The sequence below is a fragment of the Phaenicophaeus curvirostris genome, chromosome 20 (genome assembly GCF_032191515.1).
Source record: "Phaenicophaeus curvirostris isolate KB17595 chromosome 20, BPBGC_Pcur_1.0, whole genome shotgun sequence".
NCBI classification, from domain to species: domain Eukaryota; kingdom Metazoa; phylum Chordata; class Aves; order Cuculiformes; family Cuculidae; genus Phaenicophaeus; species Phaenicophaeus curvirostris.
This window is the reverse complement of record NC_091411.1, coordinates 3,556,244-3,576,470: the sequence shown is the minus strand read 5'-3', so window position 1 is coordinate 3,576,470 and position 20,227 is coordinate 3,556,244. Positions and strand designations below refer to the sequence as shown.

General features: G+C 48.7%; 2 protein-coding genes across 2 annotated transcripts in view; one reads left to right on the top strand and one right to left on the bottom strand.

Annotated features, from left to right (window-relative positions):
• Nucleotides 1-20,227, bottom strand: part of LOC138729157 (collagen alpha-1(II) chain-like) — a 94,680-nt gene that overhangs the window by 36,811 nt on the left and 37,642 nt on the right. Inside the window, exons 3-8 of the mRNA XM_069873154.1 lie at nt 19,930-20,088; nt 19,192-19,387; nt 17,201-17,344; nt 15,410-15,451; nt 893-1,158; nt 403-790 (exon numbers count right to left, since the gene is read on the bottom strand). Of these exons, the coding sequence (XP_069729255.1) occupies nt 403-790; nt 893-1,158; nt 15,410-15,451; nt 17,201-17,344; nt 19,192-19,387; nt 19,930-20,088 (1,195 nt within the window). The remainder of the gene's footprint in view (nt 1-402; nt 791-892; nt 1,159-15,409; nt 15,452-17,200; nt 17,345-19,191; nt 19,388-19,929; nt 20,089-20,227) is intronic.
• The window catches only part of WHRN (whirlin), a 231,093-nt gene that overhangs the window by 194,953 nt on the left and 15,913 nt on the right, over nt 1-20,227 (top strand). The window lies entirely within an intron of this gene.

Below are 20,227 nucleotides of genomic sequence, written 5' to 3'. Positions count from 1 at the left end.
ATCTCTAGGGCAGTGGGGATAAGGGAATCATCTCTCCTGTTCATAGAACCATAGGATGGTTTGGGTTGAAAGGGATCCTAAAGCCCACCCAGTTCCACCCTCTGTCATGGGCAGGGACACCTTCCACTGGATCAGGCTGCTCAAGGCCTCATCCACCCTGGCCTTGAACACCTCCAGGGATGGGGCAGCCACCACTTCCCTGGGCAACCTGTTCCAGTTGTCAGAGAAGTTTCTTCAGGGACATCAAAAAAACTTCTTGCAGGGCCAGGTTGGTGCACAGTTTCCCACTGTAAGGTGCCAGCACTACAGCTCAGCAGCCTGTGCCCACTCCCTGTTCTGGAGGGGAAGATGTACCACCACCCATCCCTCTCCTCCAGCAGCCACATTGCCTCTGCCACTCACCGGCAGCCCTGGTGGCCCTGGCAGCCCTGGAGGTCCCATCTTCACACGACCCTGCTGCCCACGTGCCACTGGCAAGATGGGGTGTCCCAGGTAGGCAGTGCCGCCCCCGAGCCCTGGGACAGCAGGGCTGGTTTCTGCTGGAGGATGCTCTGGGGTGCCTGCTGCTGACCCCGTTCCCAGGGAACCTTCAGGCACATTTCCTTTGGGGGCAGCTGCCTGAGGTGCTGATGCGGAGACCTTGGCGAAGTTTGCAGGCATGTCCAGGTCCGTGATGGCATCAGCAGGTTTGCTGGGCAAGAGCTGCCACCGGGTGCCCACATCACCTGTCAGCTTCTCCGTGGTGACATTCTCTTCCCAGGGGTCAGAGGCACGCTCCTTCTTGGCTGCTCTGTGTGTTTTGGTGGAGGGTCCTGGATGAGTGAAAGTACCATCAGGTACCCAGGCATCATGACCGTATGCAGAAGAAACAGAGGAAAACATGACTATGGACTCAACAGACCTACCAGCAACCCGTGAGCTGCTCCTGCTGAGCTCTGGCCTGCCGGGGCTGGTGATTTTATTATAGGTGGAGTTCAACAGCTCAAAGCCTTCATCCGTGATAGAAAGGCTGCCCTCCTTCTCCTCAGCCGACAGCATGTCAGTATCAGAGAGTGAAGTCAGGGTGCTCCCATCAGGCTGGACATTGAAGGTCTCCCGGGCATCCTCCCACGTCCAAGGTGGCCTCAGGGTCAAATCTGAATCAGTGAGTCTGGAGTCCTGAAAGGGAAGAAGGAAAAGAATGAAATTTGAAGTTTTCATTTTTCCCCTTCTCCCTGCTCAACATAGTCTGTGCTGCTTAATTTCCCACAGGCGTGAGTGCTGCTGGGGGACACAGGGCAGCCCAGGGCAGGAACCCATGAGCTCCAGGGAAGCTCATCGGTGATGGGCAGGTCAGTTCAGCCCCCTGCAACACAAAACCCACCCTCTACAAGGGACACAGCCCAGTTCTCAGTGTGAATCACACTAACAAGCTCCTTCTCACAGTCATAGAACCGTAGAATGACTTGAGTTGGAAGGGATCCACAAGGATCATTGATTCCAACTCCTGTCCCTGCACAGGACAACCCCAACATTCATACTGTGGGGCTGAGGGCATTGGCCAAATGCTTCTGGCTTGGCACTGTGACTGCTTCCCCGGGGGAGCTGTTCCAGTGCTCCACCATACCCTGGGTGAAGACCCTTTTCCTAATGTCCAATCTAACTCTCCCCTGGTGCATCTTGCTGCACTCCCTTGAGTCCTGTCACCAGAGAGAAGAGCTCAGCGCCTGCTCCTCCTCCTCCCCTTGTGAGGAAGCTGCAGACCTTGATCAGGTCTCCCATCAGTTTCTTCTCCAGGCTGAACAGACCAAGTGACAAGCCATTCCTCATACAGCTTCTGCTCTAAACCCTTCACCAACTCCATGCCCTCCTCTGGATGATCTCCAGCAGCTTTAGATCCTTTCTACAGGAAAGGATCCTATTCCCCCCTTGTTCCCCCCTACAATCATCTATGCTGGAGGGGCATCAAGAGCCCACAGCTTAATGACAGAAATCCAAGCAATTACTAAACCAATTAAAGCAAACGTATAGAGTTACATGAGGGATCGATCTGCCCCTTCAGCCTTTGGTTTTGCTGCTTCTGTGTATTCCAAGGCTCCCAGTTGTCTCAGGGGATGGTATGGGAGATTGAAGACCCCCCAGCACATCTGCTTCCCAGCCAAGCAGCTGCAACAGCACTTTGATAAACCTCCAAGGGTTGGAGAGGGAAGGCAGACACAAGCCCAGGTGGAGCCTCTTGCATCCTTGGGGCAAATTAATTTCAGGTGGTGGCTTGCAAGGGATTCGCTCTGTCTTCAGCTGCCACACTTATGGTCCCTGCAGGACAGTGCAGGTTGCAATGGCTCTTCCAGCCCTACAGCCACCAGCAGAGCCCAGGTACCACCCATGGATGCAGGAAAACAGCAATGTTGATAGAAATATCTGCACTCAAGACAAAAGTGCTGAATATGAAAAAGAAATTAAACCTTAAGAGAGTTTTCTTGCATCTAAAATGCACATTGCTTTTACCTCCAGCTCCAATATAAGAGCTGGCACTGCGTTTGCACACTGAGACACACACACGGGCCCAGGGTTGGGTTGGGTGGCAGGTGTGAAGGACCTTCACCTCTCCTGGAACACCTAGCAGCATTTTCATCAGTCTCAGACAGCCACCACCACCACCACCTGCTCAGACTTTGCTCCACACTCCCACTGAGCTCCATGGGGCATGGACAACCTGGTGAACGGCACCAAGAAGAGCTGGTAGGACCACAACCCTGGCTGGTGAATTCTTGGTGCTGGTGCCATGCAGCTGATGAAGAGATAGTCTGCAAGAAGTCACTAGAGGGAGATGCAGACCCACGCTTGCCTTACAGGGCTGCAGAAGGGGAGAAGAAAGGCAACAAGGAGATATGGAGCGTCCTTCCCATCCTGTCTTCTTCTGAGTGAACCCATTACTTGGCTCTGATTCTGTGCTGCACCACGGACCTAAGACGCATGCTCACTTGGGAGCACCAAGTTGGATTTGTATGAACAGCAAGTAACAAAATTCCAGCTTCACTGCCATAACTAGTAATCCTACAGCCAAGGACCCAACGGTACGGGTGGGCCAGGGGAGCCATCTCCAACCAAGCCACACTTTTGGAGGGCTCTGGGAAGCAGAAGAGCACCAAAGGCAGCAGGAGCTGCTGAAGGCCTCACTGCTGCTGGATGCCACAGCATCAGATTGGAGATTTCCAAACTCTTCCCATTACAAGTGAAAATGTTCAATTTTCAGTTTTGAAATGTCAGGTTTGTAAAGTTTCTTTTAAAAACAGCTGAAGTGCTTTGCTCTCAACGGTGAAAACATTTTTTTGGGAGTTGTTGTGGAGCCACATAAGCTCATCAACATTGCAGCTCTGAAGAGCAGATGAAGATGGTACCCAGCATCTGGGTAAAATTCAAGGAGATTGAGGATAGAATGCAGCAAAAGCTCTACCCAAAGTCACCAGAGCAAAACACCTGAAAGGGACAGGCTGCAATGAAGCTGTTTTCATCAAGAGAAACGCTAATATGCAACAAATGAGCCTGCAGAGTTTGGAACAAATGAAAACTGCTGTCAATTAAATCACAGCGGTTTCGCTGCCTTTGAGGTGGAGGGAAATCAGGCTTAAAATTGTGAGAGCAGGGAGGCAGCCAGGACGGCTCATCTGCAGCACGGGCAGGCTGGACCTGCAGCATCCCAGCAAGCTGTCAAGTGCGGCCAGCTGCCACGTCCTGGCCAGACCATGCCCTCTGCTCAGCGACACGGGAGCCTGGGAAGATGCCGGTGGTGGGTGATCTGAGGAAGCACTTGCAAGCTGGGCAAAGTTCACCAGGTAGACAAACTCTGCTGGGAATGAGACCCTGGGGCAGGACATGCCCTTTCTCCACCACCTTAGATCTGCATCAGCTAATCAGAAACTATCTGGAGCGTAGCAACTTTCCTGCAGCCGGTCCTGTGGCTTAGCTTAAGCCATTCAGTGTTAGACAATGTTAGCAAATAACCAAGTAATAATTGTTGCCCTGCGACAGCATTCAGACAGCCCAAGGCGAAACTAGCATAATCCCTGATGGCCACTTTCTCATAGAATCATAGAATTGTTAAGGTTGGAAAAGACCTCTGAGGTCATCAAGTCCAACCATCAACACAACACCAACATGGCTCCTAGACCATGTCCCAAAGTGTCACATCTACACATTTTTTTGAACCCCCGCAGGAACGGAGTCTCCACCACTGTCCTTGGCAGCCACCACCAGTACCTCACCACTCTTTCAGTAAAGAAATATTTCCTAATATCCAATCTAAACCTGCCCCGGTACAACTTGAGACCATTTCCTCTTTCCCTATCACTCGTTACTTGGTTGAAGCAACCAGCACTTGCCTCATCACAACCTCCTTTCAGGAGCTGCAGAGAGTGATGAGGTCTCCGCTCAGCCTTCTCTTCTCCAGGCTAAACAATCCCAGGTCCCTTAGCTGTTCCTCATAAGACTTGTGGTCCAGACCCTTCCCCAGCCTCATTGCCCTTCTTCTCTAACCCTATGGTAAACTCATGAACCCTACAGCTCTTCTCATGGAGGAAAGATCCAAGTCTCAAGGAAACCAGGCATCAGCTCATCAACAACTCGGGTATTTTTTGGGGACCCCAAAGCTGCTGGAATAGGGATTGTACCCATGCAACACGTGAGAAGGTTGAGGACAGAGCTGCTAAGCATCAGCTTTACCCTCTGCAAGGTACGATGCGAGGTACCCTCTGCATCAGCAGGACCCTCTGCAGTTCCGTACAGCAGTACGAGTTCTCAGGAGGACAAGGTAGGACCCTTTGGCCCTTTCCCATCATGCACATTATCAGGTATATGCCTTCCCTCTCCTTGGGTCCAAGGCAAAATAGGACTGAGGAACTAGAGTTGAGGAAAGGTTTCTCCCTCCATCTCCATTTTGTAGCCCCTTCACACACACCATAGTAATTTCTTCTGCTTTTCCTTGTCACACAGCACGACCGAGGTCAGGGAGAGGGGGGCCAAAGGATTAATGATGGTTTGTATTAAAAGCAGACACTGTTCACCCAGGTCAGCCCCTCCACAGCCACACATCACCCAGCCAATGCAGAGACCATCCCACCCCTTCTCCTCCGATATTCATCAACGCCCAGAATTAAATTAGTCTCCTCAAACGTATCAGAATCAATGTATTCAATTACACGAGGGTAAAACCCTTTGGAGGCTCCTTCAGTGTAACACATAAGCCAGATTTTAAATCCAGTTAAGAGTCCCCCCTGTCATTATCTTTAACTAGTGTGGTTTGTGGCCCTGTTTCTATTTAAGCTGGTGGTGGTCATTAAGAGTCTGTGTGTTACAGCTCTTAAAACAGCACTTCTTTTTTTTTTTTTTTTCCCAAACTAATACCATTTAAAGAAACCCCTTAGTTTATTTTACGAAGTCCTTTTGGGCAAGAAATCAAATAGAGAGCAGCAGATAAAGCGTTCTGGCTAAAACTCGACTCCATCATTTGCACATCTTAAAAAACAGTTCAGCTGTTATTTATGAGCAACCGCATTCCCTGCAAGGTCACCTTCCCATAGAGGGTGTGTGAGGAGCCAAAGGGGAACCAAAGGGACCTCCAGGCAACTAGTTCATCCTCAGCTCAGCCCAGCCTTGCTCTGTGGGGCTAATTCTTCACCCACCACCATCAAGGAGCCCTAGAGCTGCCTGGGGAAGGGAACTGTAGGGCACAGAGCAGACCTGGAGACTCTGCAGACCCATAGATGAGGTGCCCTCAGCTCTACCCACAACCCCCTCAGGGGCTGGAAAACCAGGTTGGAAAAGACCCACAGGATCGAGTCCAACCATTCCTATCAAACACTAAACCATGTCCCTCAGCACCTCATCCACCTGTCCCTTAACCACCTCCAGGGAAGGTGACTCAACCACCTCCCTGGGCAGTCTGTTCCAGTCCACAGCCTGCATGATTTGTTAGCAAACCAAGGCAAAACTCATAGCAGCTCTGTGCCACAGGCTCCAACATCTACCTAGCAAATCTATTCAGCATCATTTGTAACCCTCCAACAGCTGGGAAGCTAGAGAGGAGCACCTGCAATATGAAAGGGGCTGAAAACCCATCACAGGGGGGAGGCAGAGGGAGCTCGTTTACCCATTCCCAGCACAAAGGAGGCTTGGAGGTGAGGAGCAGACATTAGATGCTCTTCTACAAGCCTCTTTCTGAAGCTGCACAACCACGCATGGTAATTAAACCCTCTGCAAGCCCTGCTGCATGATTCAGTTTTAGGTTTGGCACACAGTAAATCCAACCAGAAACGAGAGCTGGCGGGGGCAGAGATTTGACCTATTGGTGAGTTCTAATTAAAATAGTTTTAAAAATTGCCTCCTTCTTGGTTAGTTTTGAGTTTTGCTATTTCTAGTCCTGTTTTGTAATGGGGTTGTGAAGGACCTATTCAACCACCCCAGAAGGAAATTTCTTGGCTTTTTATTTTGTAACCAAACTTTTCATCCTGCAGCAATGCAGGACAATAAGTAAAGGGATGTTCAATTTGGCACTGTTTAATCTGAGATTAAAAAACCCCACCACTAACTCCAAGTCACTGTGACATAGGTACCAGAATCTGTTGCAAGCTCCCATCTCCTACAGCACCCAACCCACCCAAAGACGCAGGAACCTCCACAATGGGCACTTTCTCCTTTCATTTAGTTATTGGGCCCTGATATCTTTCGGGAGAAAAGAAGGGCCTTTCACTTCCAAACTCCACCCTGGAGACCAGGAAAAACATCACCTCCCAACTCAAACCTGGGTATGCAGCTCCAGCTGAGCCAAGCACATGCCTTCCAAGACTTGGGGTTGCAGAAGACCCATTAGCTTTATGCCAGCCCCAATCTCAACTGGAGTTTCCTTCTAACCGTGGCTTTTGTTAATGATTAACAGCAAGACAAGGAAATAGAATCACCCAATAAAGCCATAAAAGGGAGGATCTGAGTACTAGATCTAAGGTATGCACTGGTCCAGGGAGCTAGGGAAGGTGCAGAGGGCAGGAGCAGCTCAAAGCTTTCTCACTACAGGGATTCACTAGTTTCACAAAGGACAAGGACAGACAAGTTCAGGACACAAGCTGCTACAGCAAGAGAAAAACCTTCCGGGATGACTTCATATTCCCTGCTGAAAGAGGTCACACAGAGCCAGTTGCACTCTTACATCTCAAAAACGAGCACCGAGGCACAATATCCAGGTGTTTACTACACAAAGGGCACCTCTGGGGCAAGCAGTGGTCTATCCTGGTCCCAGGGCAGGAGGTGCTAGCAGGTTTTTTGGGACATTTTCTCATCTGCAGCACTGGTTGCTGTCATGGAGACCGTGCTCGGGTTTCCATAGGCTGCCACGTGAATGCCTGTAGCAAGAAAAATCTTAAACTCAGTGGGCTGTTACACAGGAGTCTTACCTCTGCTGTTAAAATGCTAAAAAAGAGAAGCCACCTGATGCCTACATGTACCTTGAAGTCCCAGGCAGGGAGAGGCTGCAAGGGTCCCATCAAATCCATTAAAATAAACTGATTGAGGCATTGCTCACTCCAGGAAACCAGAGGAAAGGTTTCTAAGCACCTTCCCTTCACCCCATCACCAGCAGCAGATGTCCTCACGCTGTCCCCCTAGAGATGCTTGGTATGTGCTTGTAAATGCTTACCTGACAGCATGATAAAATTGGGCCCCTGATGGACCATCCTATAAGCCAGGCCTCCACCCCAGCTTCCTCTGGCTGGAAGGAGGGTTAGCTTGACCTTTGGAGCCTTCATCCATGCAGGTGCTCGTGAGCATCACCGTGGTCATCCCTGCCCGGCCAGGGCCACAATGCTCAGCACTGCAGTGGGAGCGCTAGCAGGCAAGGTCTCCTGTGAGGTTTGAGGAGTCCCTTTGGAGGGAACCTCAACAGCCCTGTTCCTCATTGATAAGTCATAGATAAGCCACTACAACAGGCACAAATGTCAGCAGAGATACACATCCACTTGGGTGACTGTCACTGCCAGACAGCAGCTCCCTCGAGGAAAGCAAGGCAAATATCTGTTCTTTGTACAGCAGATCCCCAGAGGGGAAAATCCACAGCCAGTTCTTTATGAGTTGAAATAAGATCCTATTTTTTTTTTCCTTTCACAAATTAAATTGTGAAATAATGTGGGTTTGTTGTTACATTTTTGATGCTTTTGGGGAGTTCTCATTAAAAACAGTCTTGAAATACAGCTTTAGTTGGTGGGAAAAAAAAAATAAAATCAAAGCTTTCCAACATGACCTGTATTTCTCTCTTCAGCCAATAATTTTACCGGTTTTGACCTGAGTCCCAGTTTCCTTAAAACACATTTTGCAACCAATGAAACCACGTTATAGAAAAGTTTCAGCTAAAGCTGCTTGTAGGAGAACTTAGTGCCCCATTCTGCACATCTTAAAGAGGGAAATAAACGAATGATATCAGCACCTCTCTGCTCCATGGGGCATTGCAGTGTTGGGTGATCAAATCCACAAAGCCTGTGAGCATCATTAGCCTGAAATCATTCAAAAGACAGAGGAAAAAGGGAAGCCTGTCTTAAAAAAAAGATACTGGAGACTTTGTCTCATGAAAACAACTCTACAAAGCCCGTTCTTCAAAGGAAGGTCATCTGTGGTTAAGACATCTAGGCACGCTTAGCAGATGTTATAGCAGCCTTCCAGTGCTGGAAGAGGCTACAGGAAAGGTGAGGAGGGGCTCTTTATCAGGGAGTTCAGGGGCAGGAAGAAGTGGAATGGTTTTCAGCTGAAAGAGGGGAGACTGAGACGAAATTTTAGGAAGAAATGTTTTCCTGGGAGGGTGCGAAGGCCCTGGGCCTGGTTGCCCAGAGCAGTGGTGGCTGCCCCATCCCTGAAGGGGTTCAAGGCCAGGTTGGATGGGGCTTGGAGCCCCTGATCCAGTGGGAGTTGTCCCTGCCCATGGCTGGGGGTGGGACTGGATGGGCTTTGACGTCCCTTCGAACCCAAACTATTCTATGATTCTATGGCATCAGGTGAGGGAGGGTATGGTGAAAGCCAGGGCTTACAATCTGAGCTATGTCCCCACTTTCCTAAAACACCAGGTTTCAATCTTCTTTTTACCAGCTGCCCAGATGTTATTAACCACATGCTGTGAGGCACTGCAGGGCCAAGAGCTGAAGCATTCGAGTATTCAACAGGTGAAGCCAGTGCAGAACAAATCCACAGGACACACCAACCACGATGCAGACTCCCAGCAGCAAGCCAGGTCCAGCGCTGGCAGCCTGCACTAACAGTGCTGAATTCAAACACACTGCAGACAAGCAGCTTTTAATTCAATTTCTGTGTCTGGCATGGGAAAGGTCTATGCTGGAAGCTCTCATCTGGGGAGCTCAGGGGGAAATGGGTCTCTAAAAGCTAAAAGTTACTGGTCTCTGAGGCACAAGTAATCACATCTGAATTATATTGGTGCTGTGTAAACAGAAGAAAAAGCCAAAATCAATAGTATACATGCTTGCTCCTTTAAATAGGCCAAATATAGAGAAGAACCAGCTGAGAAAGACAAATTGGGAACTGATGGAAACAGCTCTGGAGTTGTCCAAAAGCAGGAGGGTTGAGGCAGAAGGCACGTGGGCTTAAAACCCTCAGAAATGAGATATTGGAAGTGGAGAATGAGCGCAAATTGAAAGCAGCCATTAAGGATGATGAAACAGAAGGAAAAATGAATTAGTACGTGATAAGCAATGCAGAGTCTATGGTTCCTAGCAAATTGACTTAGAGGATGAAAATAAAGACAGGAGCAATCTCTGACTCAGCCTTCCCTCATTGCAATCTGGGGTCCCCAGCGTGGCACCCACCACGTGGAAGCGGCTGAACCCCCAGCTGCAGCGAGCGAAGATGGAACCGGAGCAGCCACGTTTCCACATTTGGGCAAAGCCAGATGACAATGGAAAACTTTCCATTCCAGAAGCAATAAGGAGGAGGGTCTTTCTCAATCCCATCCTGATAATTCATACTAAAAAGCGTTAAAATCGCAGGCTCTCCTCAACATGAGCATGGAGTTTGCAGTTTGGCTCAGGAAGCTGGGGAACCTCCAGGGGACTGGGAAAAGGCTTTATGTTGTGCCAATATGCAAGGAAAAAAAAAAAGGCAAATAGGAGGCCTTGAGTAATTACAGACCTCTTCCCCGATGCTGAGCCCAAACAAAATAACGGAGCAACTGATACAGGGCTCATTAATAAAGAAACCACAGATAATGTAATTAATGCCATGGTTTTGAAAAGAGTTGCTGTGTAACTAACTTGGTATCTTGCCTGAGGAGATTAAGGGTGTTTTGTTGATGAAGATAAGTGTTGATGTAATGATCCTAGACTTCTGTAGGGCTTTCCAGTTAGTAGGGCTCGATACCATGATCCAAAACGTCAGCTGGCTTCCCAAATAGCAAACAGGTTAAAAACCAGCTCGGACTGTACCTGTCTACAGGAGCCCAAACAACCAGTGTAACATGCTGCTCTAGTTTTCAGCTAGGTCAAGCTGGGTAAAATGCATTTCAAAGCTTAGTGTCTTCTCTCAGGAAGCACATTTCTGTTAGGAGAAGCCTCTTCTATCCAACAAAGATCCAATACAATTTACAAGCTCAAGATCAGAGAAAGACTATTTTAAACAGTTCTTTCCAGCACACTCTAGCATCAAGTACCTGGAAGAGGCTCGGTCATGGGAAAGTTGAAACTCAAGGCTGGCTCCTTGCTAAGCAAGCTGCAGGGATTTAAAGGAGGAGTGAGTGCCAGGAAATCCTATGGGCTGCGTTCAGCAGTAGATCAGGTCAGACATAATTGAGCTTGGGGAAAGAGAAATCCCTTCTGGTGCTCAACACAACCTCCCTCCACTCCAGCCCTTGCTTCATAGAATCGCTGGTTGGAAAAGACCTTGAGATACTAGAGTTGAACTGTACCTGTCCAATACTAAACCCTGAGCGCAAACCATTCTATCATTCTATGAAATCTCCATTAACTGCTTGAAAAAAATTATCTTTAAGATGTGTGTGTGAACCTCATGAGATTCAACAAGGCCAAGTGCAAGGTCCTATACCCGGGTCAGGGTAATCTCTAGTTTCAGTACAGATGGGGGATGATGTGATTGAGAACAGCCCTGCAGAGAAGGACTTAAGGGTGCTGGCTGATGAGAAGCTCGATGTGAGCCGGCAATGCGCGCTCACAGCCCAGAAGGCCAATTGTGTCCTGGGCTGCATCAAAAGAAGTGTGGCCAGCAGAGCGAGGGAGGGGATTCTGACCCTCTATTCCTTTCTTGTGAGACCTCAGCTGGAGGATTCCAGTTCTGGAATCCTCAACATAAGAAGGTTATAGAGCTGCTGGAACAGGTCCAGAGGAGGCCACAAGGATGATCAGAGGACTGGAGCACCTCCCATACAAGGACAGGCTGAGACAGTTGGGCTTGTTCAGCCTGGAGAACAGGTTCCAAGGAGACTTTATAGCGACCTTCCAGTACCTGAAGGAGGCCTAGAAGAAAGCTGGGGAGGGACTTTTTACAAAAGCTTGTAGTGACAGAACAAGGGGCAATAGGTATAAACTGAAGAGGGAAAGATTTAGACTAGAGATAAGGAAGTAACTGGCCTCCAGCTGGATTTCACACCATTTCCCACCACTCTCTGGGCCCTCCAGCCAACCAGTTTTCCACCCAGGAGAGTGTGCGCCTGTCCAGGCCAGAGGTGACACTTTTCTGAGCAGAATGCTGTGAGAAACTGTGTCAAAGGCTCTACTGAAGTCCAGGAAGATACATTCACAGCCTTTCCCTCATCCAGTAGTCCAGTCACTTTGTCATAGAAGGCGATCAGGTTAGTTTGGCAAGAGCTGCCTTTTGTGAACCCGAAAACTACCAAGGAAGTCTTATAAAGTAAAATCTTCTCCTCCGTCTTGAATATTTTAAAAACCTCAACTGAAAAAAAAAATTTTAATTCAAACTCAGACCTGGTAACAGACAACCAAAAAGAAATAAGTCTTTGCCAAGTCACAGTAATGTCTCAGCTCATTTTGCTTCATATTCTCTGTTGCCACCAAGCCTGGGCTGACCCAGCAGAAATACACACATGGGTCGTGCCACACAGGAGCATCTCCTCCTGCTTCAGCATGTGCAAAATCAGGAGCAGAGATAAGCATCACTCTTCTGGTTCATTTGGCCTCCTGCTCCCTGGAAACATTCCTGAAAAATTCCTTGGGAGGAGCTCCCAGGCTGCTGGCTGACACTCGCCATAAAGCTAGAACAGGGGTACGACCATCACTCCACAATTCCCTTCTTCCAGGCTGAAGGACAATCTGCTCAGGCATTTATTCCAGCCCATCACCATGGAATCAGGCCATCTGCTAACCAGAAAGCTGCCACGCTGCAAAATAAGACGCTTGCCAAGCTCTAGAGTCCAGACTGAATGTGTTAAATCCTTGCAGAGGTGTCAATAAGAGACCTGCTTTGGGGTTTTGATTTGGGATTTTTGCATTAGGAAAAACTTTTTCACAGAAAGGGTCATTGGGCACTGACAGAGGCTGCCCAGGAAGGGGGTTGAGTCACCTTCCCTGGAGGTGTTTAAGGGACAGATGGACAAGATGCTAAGGGACATGGTTTAGTGACTGATGGGAATGGTTGGACTTGATGATCCGGTGGGTCTCTTCCAACCTGGTGATTCTATGATTCTATGATTCTACGATTTTCAGTCACGGAGACCCAAAGGCAATAGCAAGGGGGAGGAACAAGCAGTCCCCACCACTGAAATGCTGCTTGTGTTCACACAGTGACCGTGTCGGACTGCTACTGGGCTGTTACTATTGAAGGAGCTCCCAGCAGTTTTGGGATTGAATGAGACTGAGCAAGCGATTGCAACACCAATTTTGTTCAATAAATCTGAGGATGAAAGAGCAGACACGCCATGAACAGTCCGAGCACCTTCCTAGAGCTTTCACAGTGGTTTTGAATCAAGAAGAAATCCCAGAAGTAGTTTGAGTTGTCCAGATAAATACACCTGGGAAATTTTGCCTCTCTGGAAATCCATGAGATTTAAGCTTTATCTGACTTTTGGTTGAATGGCTTCAGGCTGCCTAATTCAATTTCTTTGGCTAATTAACTCTTGTGCAAAGCACTGGATCCTTTTGGGGTGCACACCAGCTGATGGGGCTGGGAGGATCAGACCCCCAGAAGTTGACCTGCAAGCAGTGGCCACCAGCAAGAGGTGGGTCTCCCCATGCTCAGGGCTGAAGTCCAGGAGCATGGCACAACCTTGGAGCCTGAGCATCGAGGCTCTGTGTTAATAATCAACTCAGTTTATTAATGGCTACAAATTGGAGAGGGTTAGATTTAGATTAGACTTAAGGAGGAAATTCTTCACAAGGAAGGTGGGCTGGCCCAGGCTGCCCAGGGGTCTTGTGGTGGCCTCATCCCTGGAGGTGTTCCAGGCCAGGCTGGATGGGCCTTGAGCAACCTAATCTCGTGAGAGGTTTCCCTACCCATGGCAGAAGGCTTGGAATTAGATGATCAAGGTCCCTTCCAACCCAAAACACTCTGATTCTATGATCACCTCTGTACTCTTGCTCACATTTAGTACAGGCAGACAAAGAGAAGCCAAAAGGGACATTTGCTCATAAATTACAGTCACCTCCTCAAAAAACAACATCACAGAGAGATTAGACTGCAATTCAGGTATATTTAGGCTGCCAGTAACGAACAACTCATCTACTGCCTTCACCCCCTTACATCTTCCTCCACCACCACCCTATCCCTGCATACTTATTTAGCTCTACTTAGCAATTAAGGAATTTGCCAACATACTAATTTAGTTCTAAATGAACAAAAGCACAGAAAGTGTAACTACAAAGTAGAGCTTTGGCTCCTCCCTGCAGCAGAGCCGATCTGCTCTTCATTATTTTCAAACTGTAATGCTTTAGCAGCATGTTTTCTTTCTTTTAATAAATCCAAACGTCAAAGATCCTGAGGCATCTCTGGTCCTGATTAAACAAACTTGTCCCAAATCCAGAATATTGTTAGTCTTCCCCTGTAGACCTACGAATTCCACCACTTCTGTCAATATGGCCACATCTCACCAAGTCACACCAGTTGCCAGGAGTCACTGCCAGTGAAGCTGGGTGGCAAACAAGCATCAGATGGGGGTGCACTTTCTAAACAGGATCCATCAGGACTTGAGGACTAATTGCAGGGAGGCAGAGAGCACCTTTCAGAGCAGTTTGGCCATCTCAGTTCATTATTACTATCACAAACCCAAGTTAAGAACCCTCCTCAGCAAACAGGAGTGTGCTCCCCATGAGCCCACCTGCTGCTGCAACATTTGGGTCAGGATTAAACCCTGGAGGAGACAGCATGAGCGTGGCCATGCAAGAAGCATAGTTTGCATGAAGGTGATAGCAAGGCATAGCCAGTTTAAGCCAGGTATGAGGACAGAGACCTTTCCCAAACAATGAATGGCTGGGGCGGGGGAGAAAGGTGAGGAGAAATCAGAAAGGACTCTGCTGCTCAGTCACACGCACACAAAAAAAAATCTTCATTTACATTTGCTGGCTGGTTTCCCCTCAGGATGTCTGTTTGCATGAAGTCAAACAACCTTGGGCTAGAAATCCCAATAAAGCAGAAACATAAAGGACTTGCAGCCTGGCTTACTTAAAGCAATCACTCATCTGCCCTGACATGTGTGTAGAGCCGGAGACAAACTCCAAGCTCCTGCTGGGTGAGAGCAGTTCTGAGGAGGAGGTGGTGACAGCCCCAACCCCATGAGCAACAGTGGGACTTCGGAGCAGCCACCTCCTCTTCCCCTGCTGGACTCTCCAGGGAGCAGTGCCAAGGAAGCGCAATGCCTTGCAACCCCTAGAATCTCAACTGCCTCCTCCTACTGCAGAGCTTCAGCCCTTCCCACGCCCTCCACAAGCTGCAGCAGCCAGTCTTCCCCAGGCAGACATCACATCCCATGTGTGAAAGAAGAAGCAGTCATCCAGCCTTTTGCTTTCTCCTGTACCATGCAGAGACCTGCCACCCTGCTAACCTGTTTCCTTCCTTCCAAGCAAATCCAGCCACAGATCCACAAATACCTCTGTGCACCCAGTTGCCTGATCCATCTCACCACCACCTTCATCCAGACACACCTCCTGGGCTCAATGCAAATGCTCAGAAAGGTGATCTAAACTCATCTTGGCCTCCACCAGCTCTGAGACACATCAAGTTACATTCAAACCATCAAAGAGAAATATGACAGTAAAATGAACCTTAACTTGGAGCCTCGCCTGGGTATTTTGGCTTTTTCCCTGATTGCTCATCAAAACAACTGATTTCCCCAGGAGACATGAAGGTGGTGAGACAAATCAGAAGGACACTGAGAGGGACATTCCCTTCACATTCCTCGTGCAGCAACACAGGAGAGCCATACCTGAGCAGATGAGTCTTGGATTTCATTGGTTTCTTTTGGCACCTAGACAGTTGGAAAGAGAAAGAGGAAGAGTATCACTGCCCAAGGACCTTCACTGACTTAACCGCGTGCTTATTGTTGGCTCCAGGACTGAGGAGCACACTGCCAACAGCGACGACACATGCATGCAGGGAATGCACACTGGGAACCAGTCATTCATAACAACATGAAAGAAGACATTTCAATTAAACCTCTTGAGTCTTTGGGTGGTTTTTGTGGTTTCTTTTGTTTTGTTTTTGCAGCTAATCAGCCTGAAGGAGGGCCATCAAGGGATGGGAACTGGCGTGATGTGGGGCAGAATTATCCTGTGGGCTCCCACTTGCAGTCAACTTACTGATGCTTAAAATAAAACCTTCTCCCAGCCCGGCAAGCCACTGGAGCCATTCAAGGGAGTGCTCCAATCCTACAGAACACAGGGTAATACAGCCCCTTCCCTGGAAGTGTTCAAGGCCAGGTTGGATGGGGTTTTCAGCAACCTGATTCAGTGGGAGGTGTCCCTGCCCACAGCAGCAGGTGTGGAACTGGTTAGGGTTCCTTCCAACCCAAACCATTCTATGATTCCATAATAGAGCAAGTTAAGAGGAGCCCATCACCTTGAAGACTCAGAAGGCACATCTTGTAGCTCTTAAATGAGAGATATGTCCTTACTTTTCAGATCTGAGGAGTGAGTGCAACTTATCTCAGAGCTACAGCCAGTACGTAAGGGCTGTCGGCACAAGAAATGCCAGGCATTGTTTCGGGAATGACTACAGGTTACATTTGCTGGGAAATCAGACACTCCAACTGCCTTTGACAGACAAGCAGACCTGCTCTTCCCTCCCCTTCATTACACACTTGGCCTTCTCTGCATTTACTCCCTGGCAAAACCAGCTCCTAATTAATCCCTTATGATAAGAGCTTTTCCTAACATCCTTCCCTTAAAATAATATATGTGGTAACTCGTGCAGCCCACCCTGGAGAATGGAGCAATCACTGCAGGGCTGCTCCAGGGCCAGCAGCACCAGCTGGGTGTCACCACTGGGTGTGACACACGGGCACTGGCCCCTTCAGCAATGCTTTGTCGAGTGCTGCAAAGCCCTTCTAGACACTTGGTCTCAAGAAATGAGGTGTCTCCCTAGGCTAACTCTAGCTCCTGAAGAAAGCCTGGGTGCTTCATGCCTTTGGGGATTTACTATGAGCAGATATTTCTTGAAAAATTACTGAATTGCAGTAATAAAAGTAAAAAATCCAAGGTAAAATCCATAGAATTTCCATTTTCCAGCAATGCTGACAAAACAAAGGAGACAACCTTTGAAAGGATGATGCATCAAAGGGTGGAATGCAGCAATCTTGCTGGCAGCGAGTAAGAATTTCAAAGCACACTTCTCAAACACAGCTTTCACCCCCTCCCAGAAGCCAAGCTCCAGCTGCAGCATTACTCAACAGCTACTCGCAACTTTCCTGTGTTAAACACATGAGCACAGGCACCATACACACACCCAGGCTGTCTTTGGCTCAGAAAGTCTCCCTCCAACTCATTCTCCCTTTGCACCAAATCCACCTGTGGCTTGAAGGGAGGGTTTGGATGATGAAAGAACCACCCCTCCATGTGTTGGCCACTATCGCCTCCTTGCATCTCAACTCCAACAGGAGACCAAATAACTTCCAGGCTGCATTAACGCCTTGGGTTCGGCCTTTCCTTTAAATTATGTTACATCAAACAGGAGCCCCAGGCCAGCAACCCCAACGTTTGTCAGCTGCGCTCAGCCACACCTCTGGCCAGGATGGTGACAGCTCCCACGGGGAACCGAAGGGGTTGAAGTTGAAGGAGCGTGTACACTTTGAGTTGTAGCTGTGGCACTGCTCGCTGGCAGCTGCTGCATCTCCCATCACGAAGGTCAGTTGCTGTAGAGCACCCTGGTGAGGAAGAGACACAGAAACCATAGTTTATCCACATGCTTCCTCCAGAGGAGAGGGAGGGGGATCTCCAGCCCCTCATATGGACTTCTTTGCAGGATGATTTGGGGAAGGGCTGCAGTGATAGGACAAGGGGCAATGGTTATAAACTGGAGAGGGGCAGATTTAAACTAGAGTTAAGGAAGAATTTCTTTACAATGAGAGTGGTGAGACACTGGCCCAGGTTGCCCAGAGCAGGGGTGGCTGCCCCATCCCTGGAGGGGTTCAAGGCCAGGCTGGATGGGGCTTGGAGCCCCTGATCCAGTGGGAGGTGTCCCTGCCCATGGCAGGGGTGGAACTGGATGATCTCTAAGTTCCCTTCCAACCCAAACTACTCTATGATTCTATGATTTAGGCAATCAGAATTCACCCCCCATCTTCAAGATCTGGACGCAAAGATTCTGGGAGCAAAGGCTAAAAACCAGCAACATGCAGGTTGTTATTCTCAAGTGAAATGACAGTGAGGATGCAAGAGGTGCTAAGCACACTGCAGGATCACGCCCTTTTATTCACCCCAAGGGAGCATCCTGCCCTGGCCTCCCTGCACACCCAGGCCCTCCAGCTCTGAGCTGGGTGCTGCACGGCAGCACAGAGCTGCTCTTGTAGTGCAAAGGCCCCATTAAGCACAAACAAATGTGAGAAACCAAAGGGAAAAATATTCTGTATAGGAGAGGACTGACAAAGAAGGAAGCGCAATATTGGACTTCCAGCACAGACTGCCAGACAGAGGAAGGAGGCAGATAAACAAAGATGATGCCCATTTGTCTGCACAAGGCAAAATGTCAACCTACAAGGTACTGCACTTGTGTAAGAATCAAAACTAGTTAAAAAAAGGGCTTTCCTGCCTTGCTAGGCTGCCCTTACGCTTCCTCCATTGAGCTCAGGGTGAGTGAAATAAATAGCAGCACGGCACCATTCATGTTTGAGCAGCTTTTTAGCATGAAATGAGACTCCAGAGGGAACATCTGAGCCAACTCTGTCCACCCAGTGTTCCTCTGCTACCTCCCTATATCAGCAAATGTTGAGGAGCATGTCTGAGCTGCCAGCTGACTTCTTCAAATCATTAACATGGGAGAAAACCTCTAAGATAATAAAGTCCAATGATGAACACAATACCAACACGCTTACTAAACCATGTCCTGAAGGGCCAGGTCCTGAAGCTGAAATCTTCCTCCCAGGCTGCAGGTGCAGCTGGGCAGCCCAGTATAAACCAGGGACAAGGGGAAAGCCACGCTATGGAAATGGAGAAGAGGTTCAGATTGATGACCCAAAATAGGGGCTGGTCTCAGAAATGCCACCTGGTTTTTTTCTGTACAAGCTAGATCTGTTGATACCATCTGCTTCTGTGTTTGAGATTGACCATCAGATGCATTTCAATAGAAAGTCTGAGAGCCTTTGATTTTATCAGGCATTTTTACAAGGGCATCTACTTTGACACACTGGGAATCCTTTGCCTGTGAAATCCTCAAAGTAGGGGCTTTATCTTCAACACAAGCATAGGAGAAGCTTCCCAACCAAATGCTTTCTATGCTGACTGCACAGACAACTTCTGTACATGGTATAAGTCATGGTCAACAAAAGAGGATGAGTTTATGCCTAACCTAGAGGTCTCTGCTGCTGACACTTGTGTTGCCCTGACCCAGAACAAGCACTTTGCACAATTCAGGGCTTTTGAAAGCTCACCCTGCCCAAGTGATGTGTTGTAGCAAGAAGAGGCAATAGGGTAGGGCCTTCAGAGGATAGTGCCACCTTGCTTTGTGCAGCTAGAGCAGACCATGCCCTCAAACACAGCCCTGCCCAGCTCTCACCTTGAAGGGTATCTCAAAGGACTCAATCAGGCCTCCGATGATGATCAGCCCTTCAGTGTTCACTCCCATCCCGAAGTAATTGGACCAGCTCACTCTGTCCACCAGTCGACAGTCCACATGCAACTCCAGCCTCTCCAAGGAGATGCTGAGAGCAACCTGGTGCCAGCGCCCATCGCTGAGAAAAGAAACTGGGAACCTGCATGCCCAGAGGGGGAAGGGAAGAGGCACAACATGAAACTTGGTTCCCACACCTTATGTAGGACTGGGCTTCACCCTTACCAGCTCCCAGGGTCCCTCACCTACCCATCCTTAGTGTAGATGCTAAGGATCGTACAAGAGAAATCAAGTCTACCTTATTGTCACTAAGTAAGCACCAACATTTAGCTTCGAGTACAGGAATGTTCTTTCTATCCAACAGATTTGGGCACTGATTCTATGATTCTATGAGCTGAGGTGTCTGATATTTGTGTCTCTCCCCACTTGCTTTATCCCCAGACTTTATTTGAACCTTTTTGTTCTTTGCTTTGTTTTCCAGATCTGCATCATTTTAACGGAGTAGAGTTTGGCAGTCACACCTCTGGCTCTGAGGGACCATCACCCAGGTGGAGGGATCAATTCAGCTGACATGAGGTCAGAGCAGCACTACTCAAAGCCCGTAGTAGGAAACCTTAACTCTGGTCTTGGGAGTAGAAAAGAAACCATGAAAAGGCAGAAATAAGCACCTGAGCTGAAACTTACTCGTAGTGTCTCCTCCTCGTGGTGACAAAGACCAAGGCGTATGGGTTAATCCTGATTTGGAAGAGCACGTGGCTCCGATGGCTAAGGATGGTCACTAGGCTGGTGTCCTCCTTCAGCGAGTACCTGAGCTTCATCAGCACACTCAGCTCATCTGCAAACCTAGCAGAAAGAAGCAGTGCATGGTGTCCTGCAGCAGCCACTGAATCACCACATACTGCCCTCTTAGGCCAAAAGACAGAAGTCACAGTAGGAACGATCTCGGTCAGGACCAAAAATAAAAAGCTAAGAGCAAACAGTC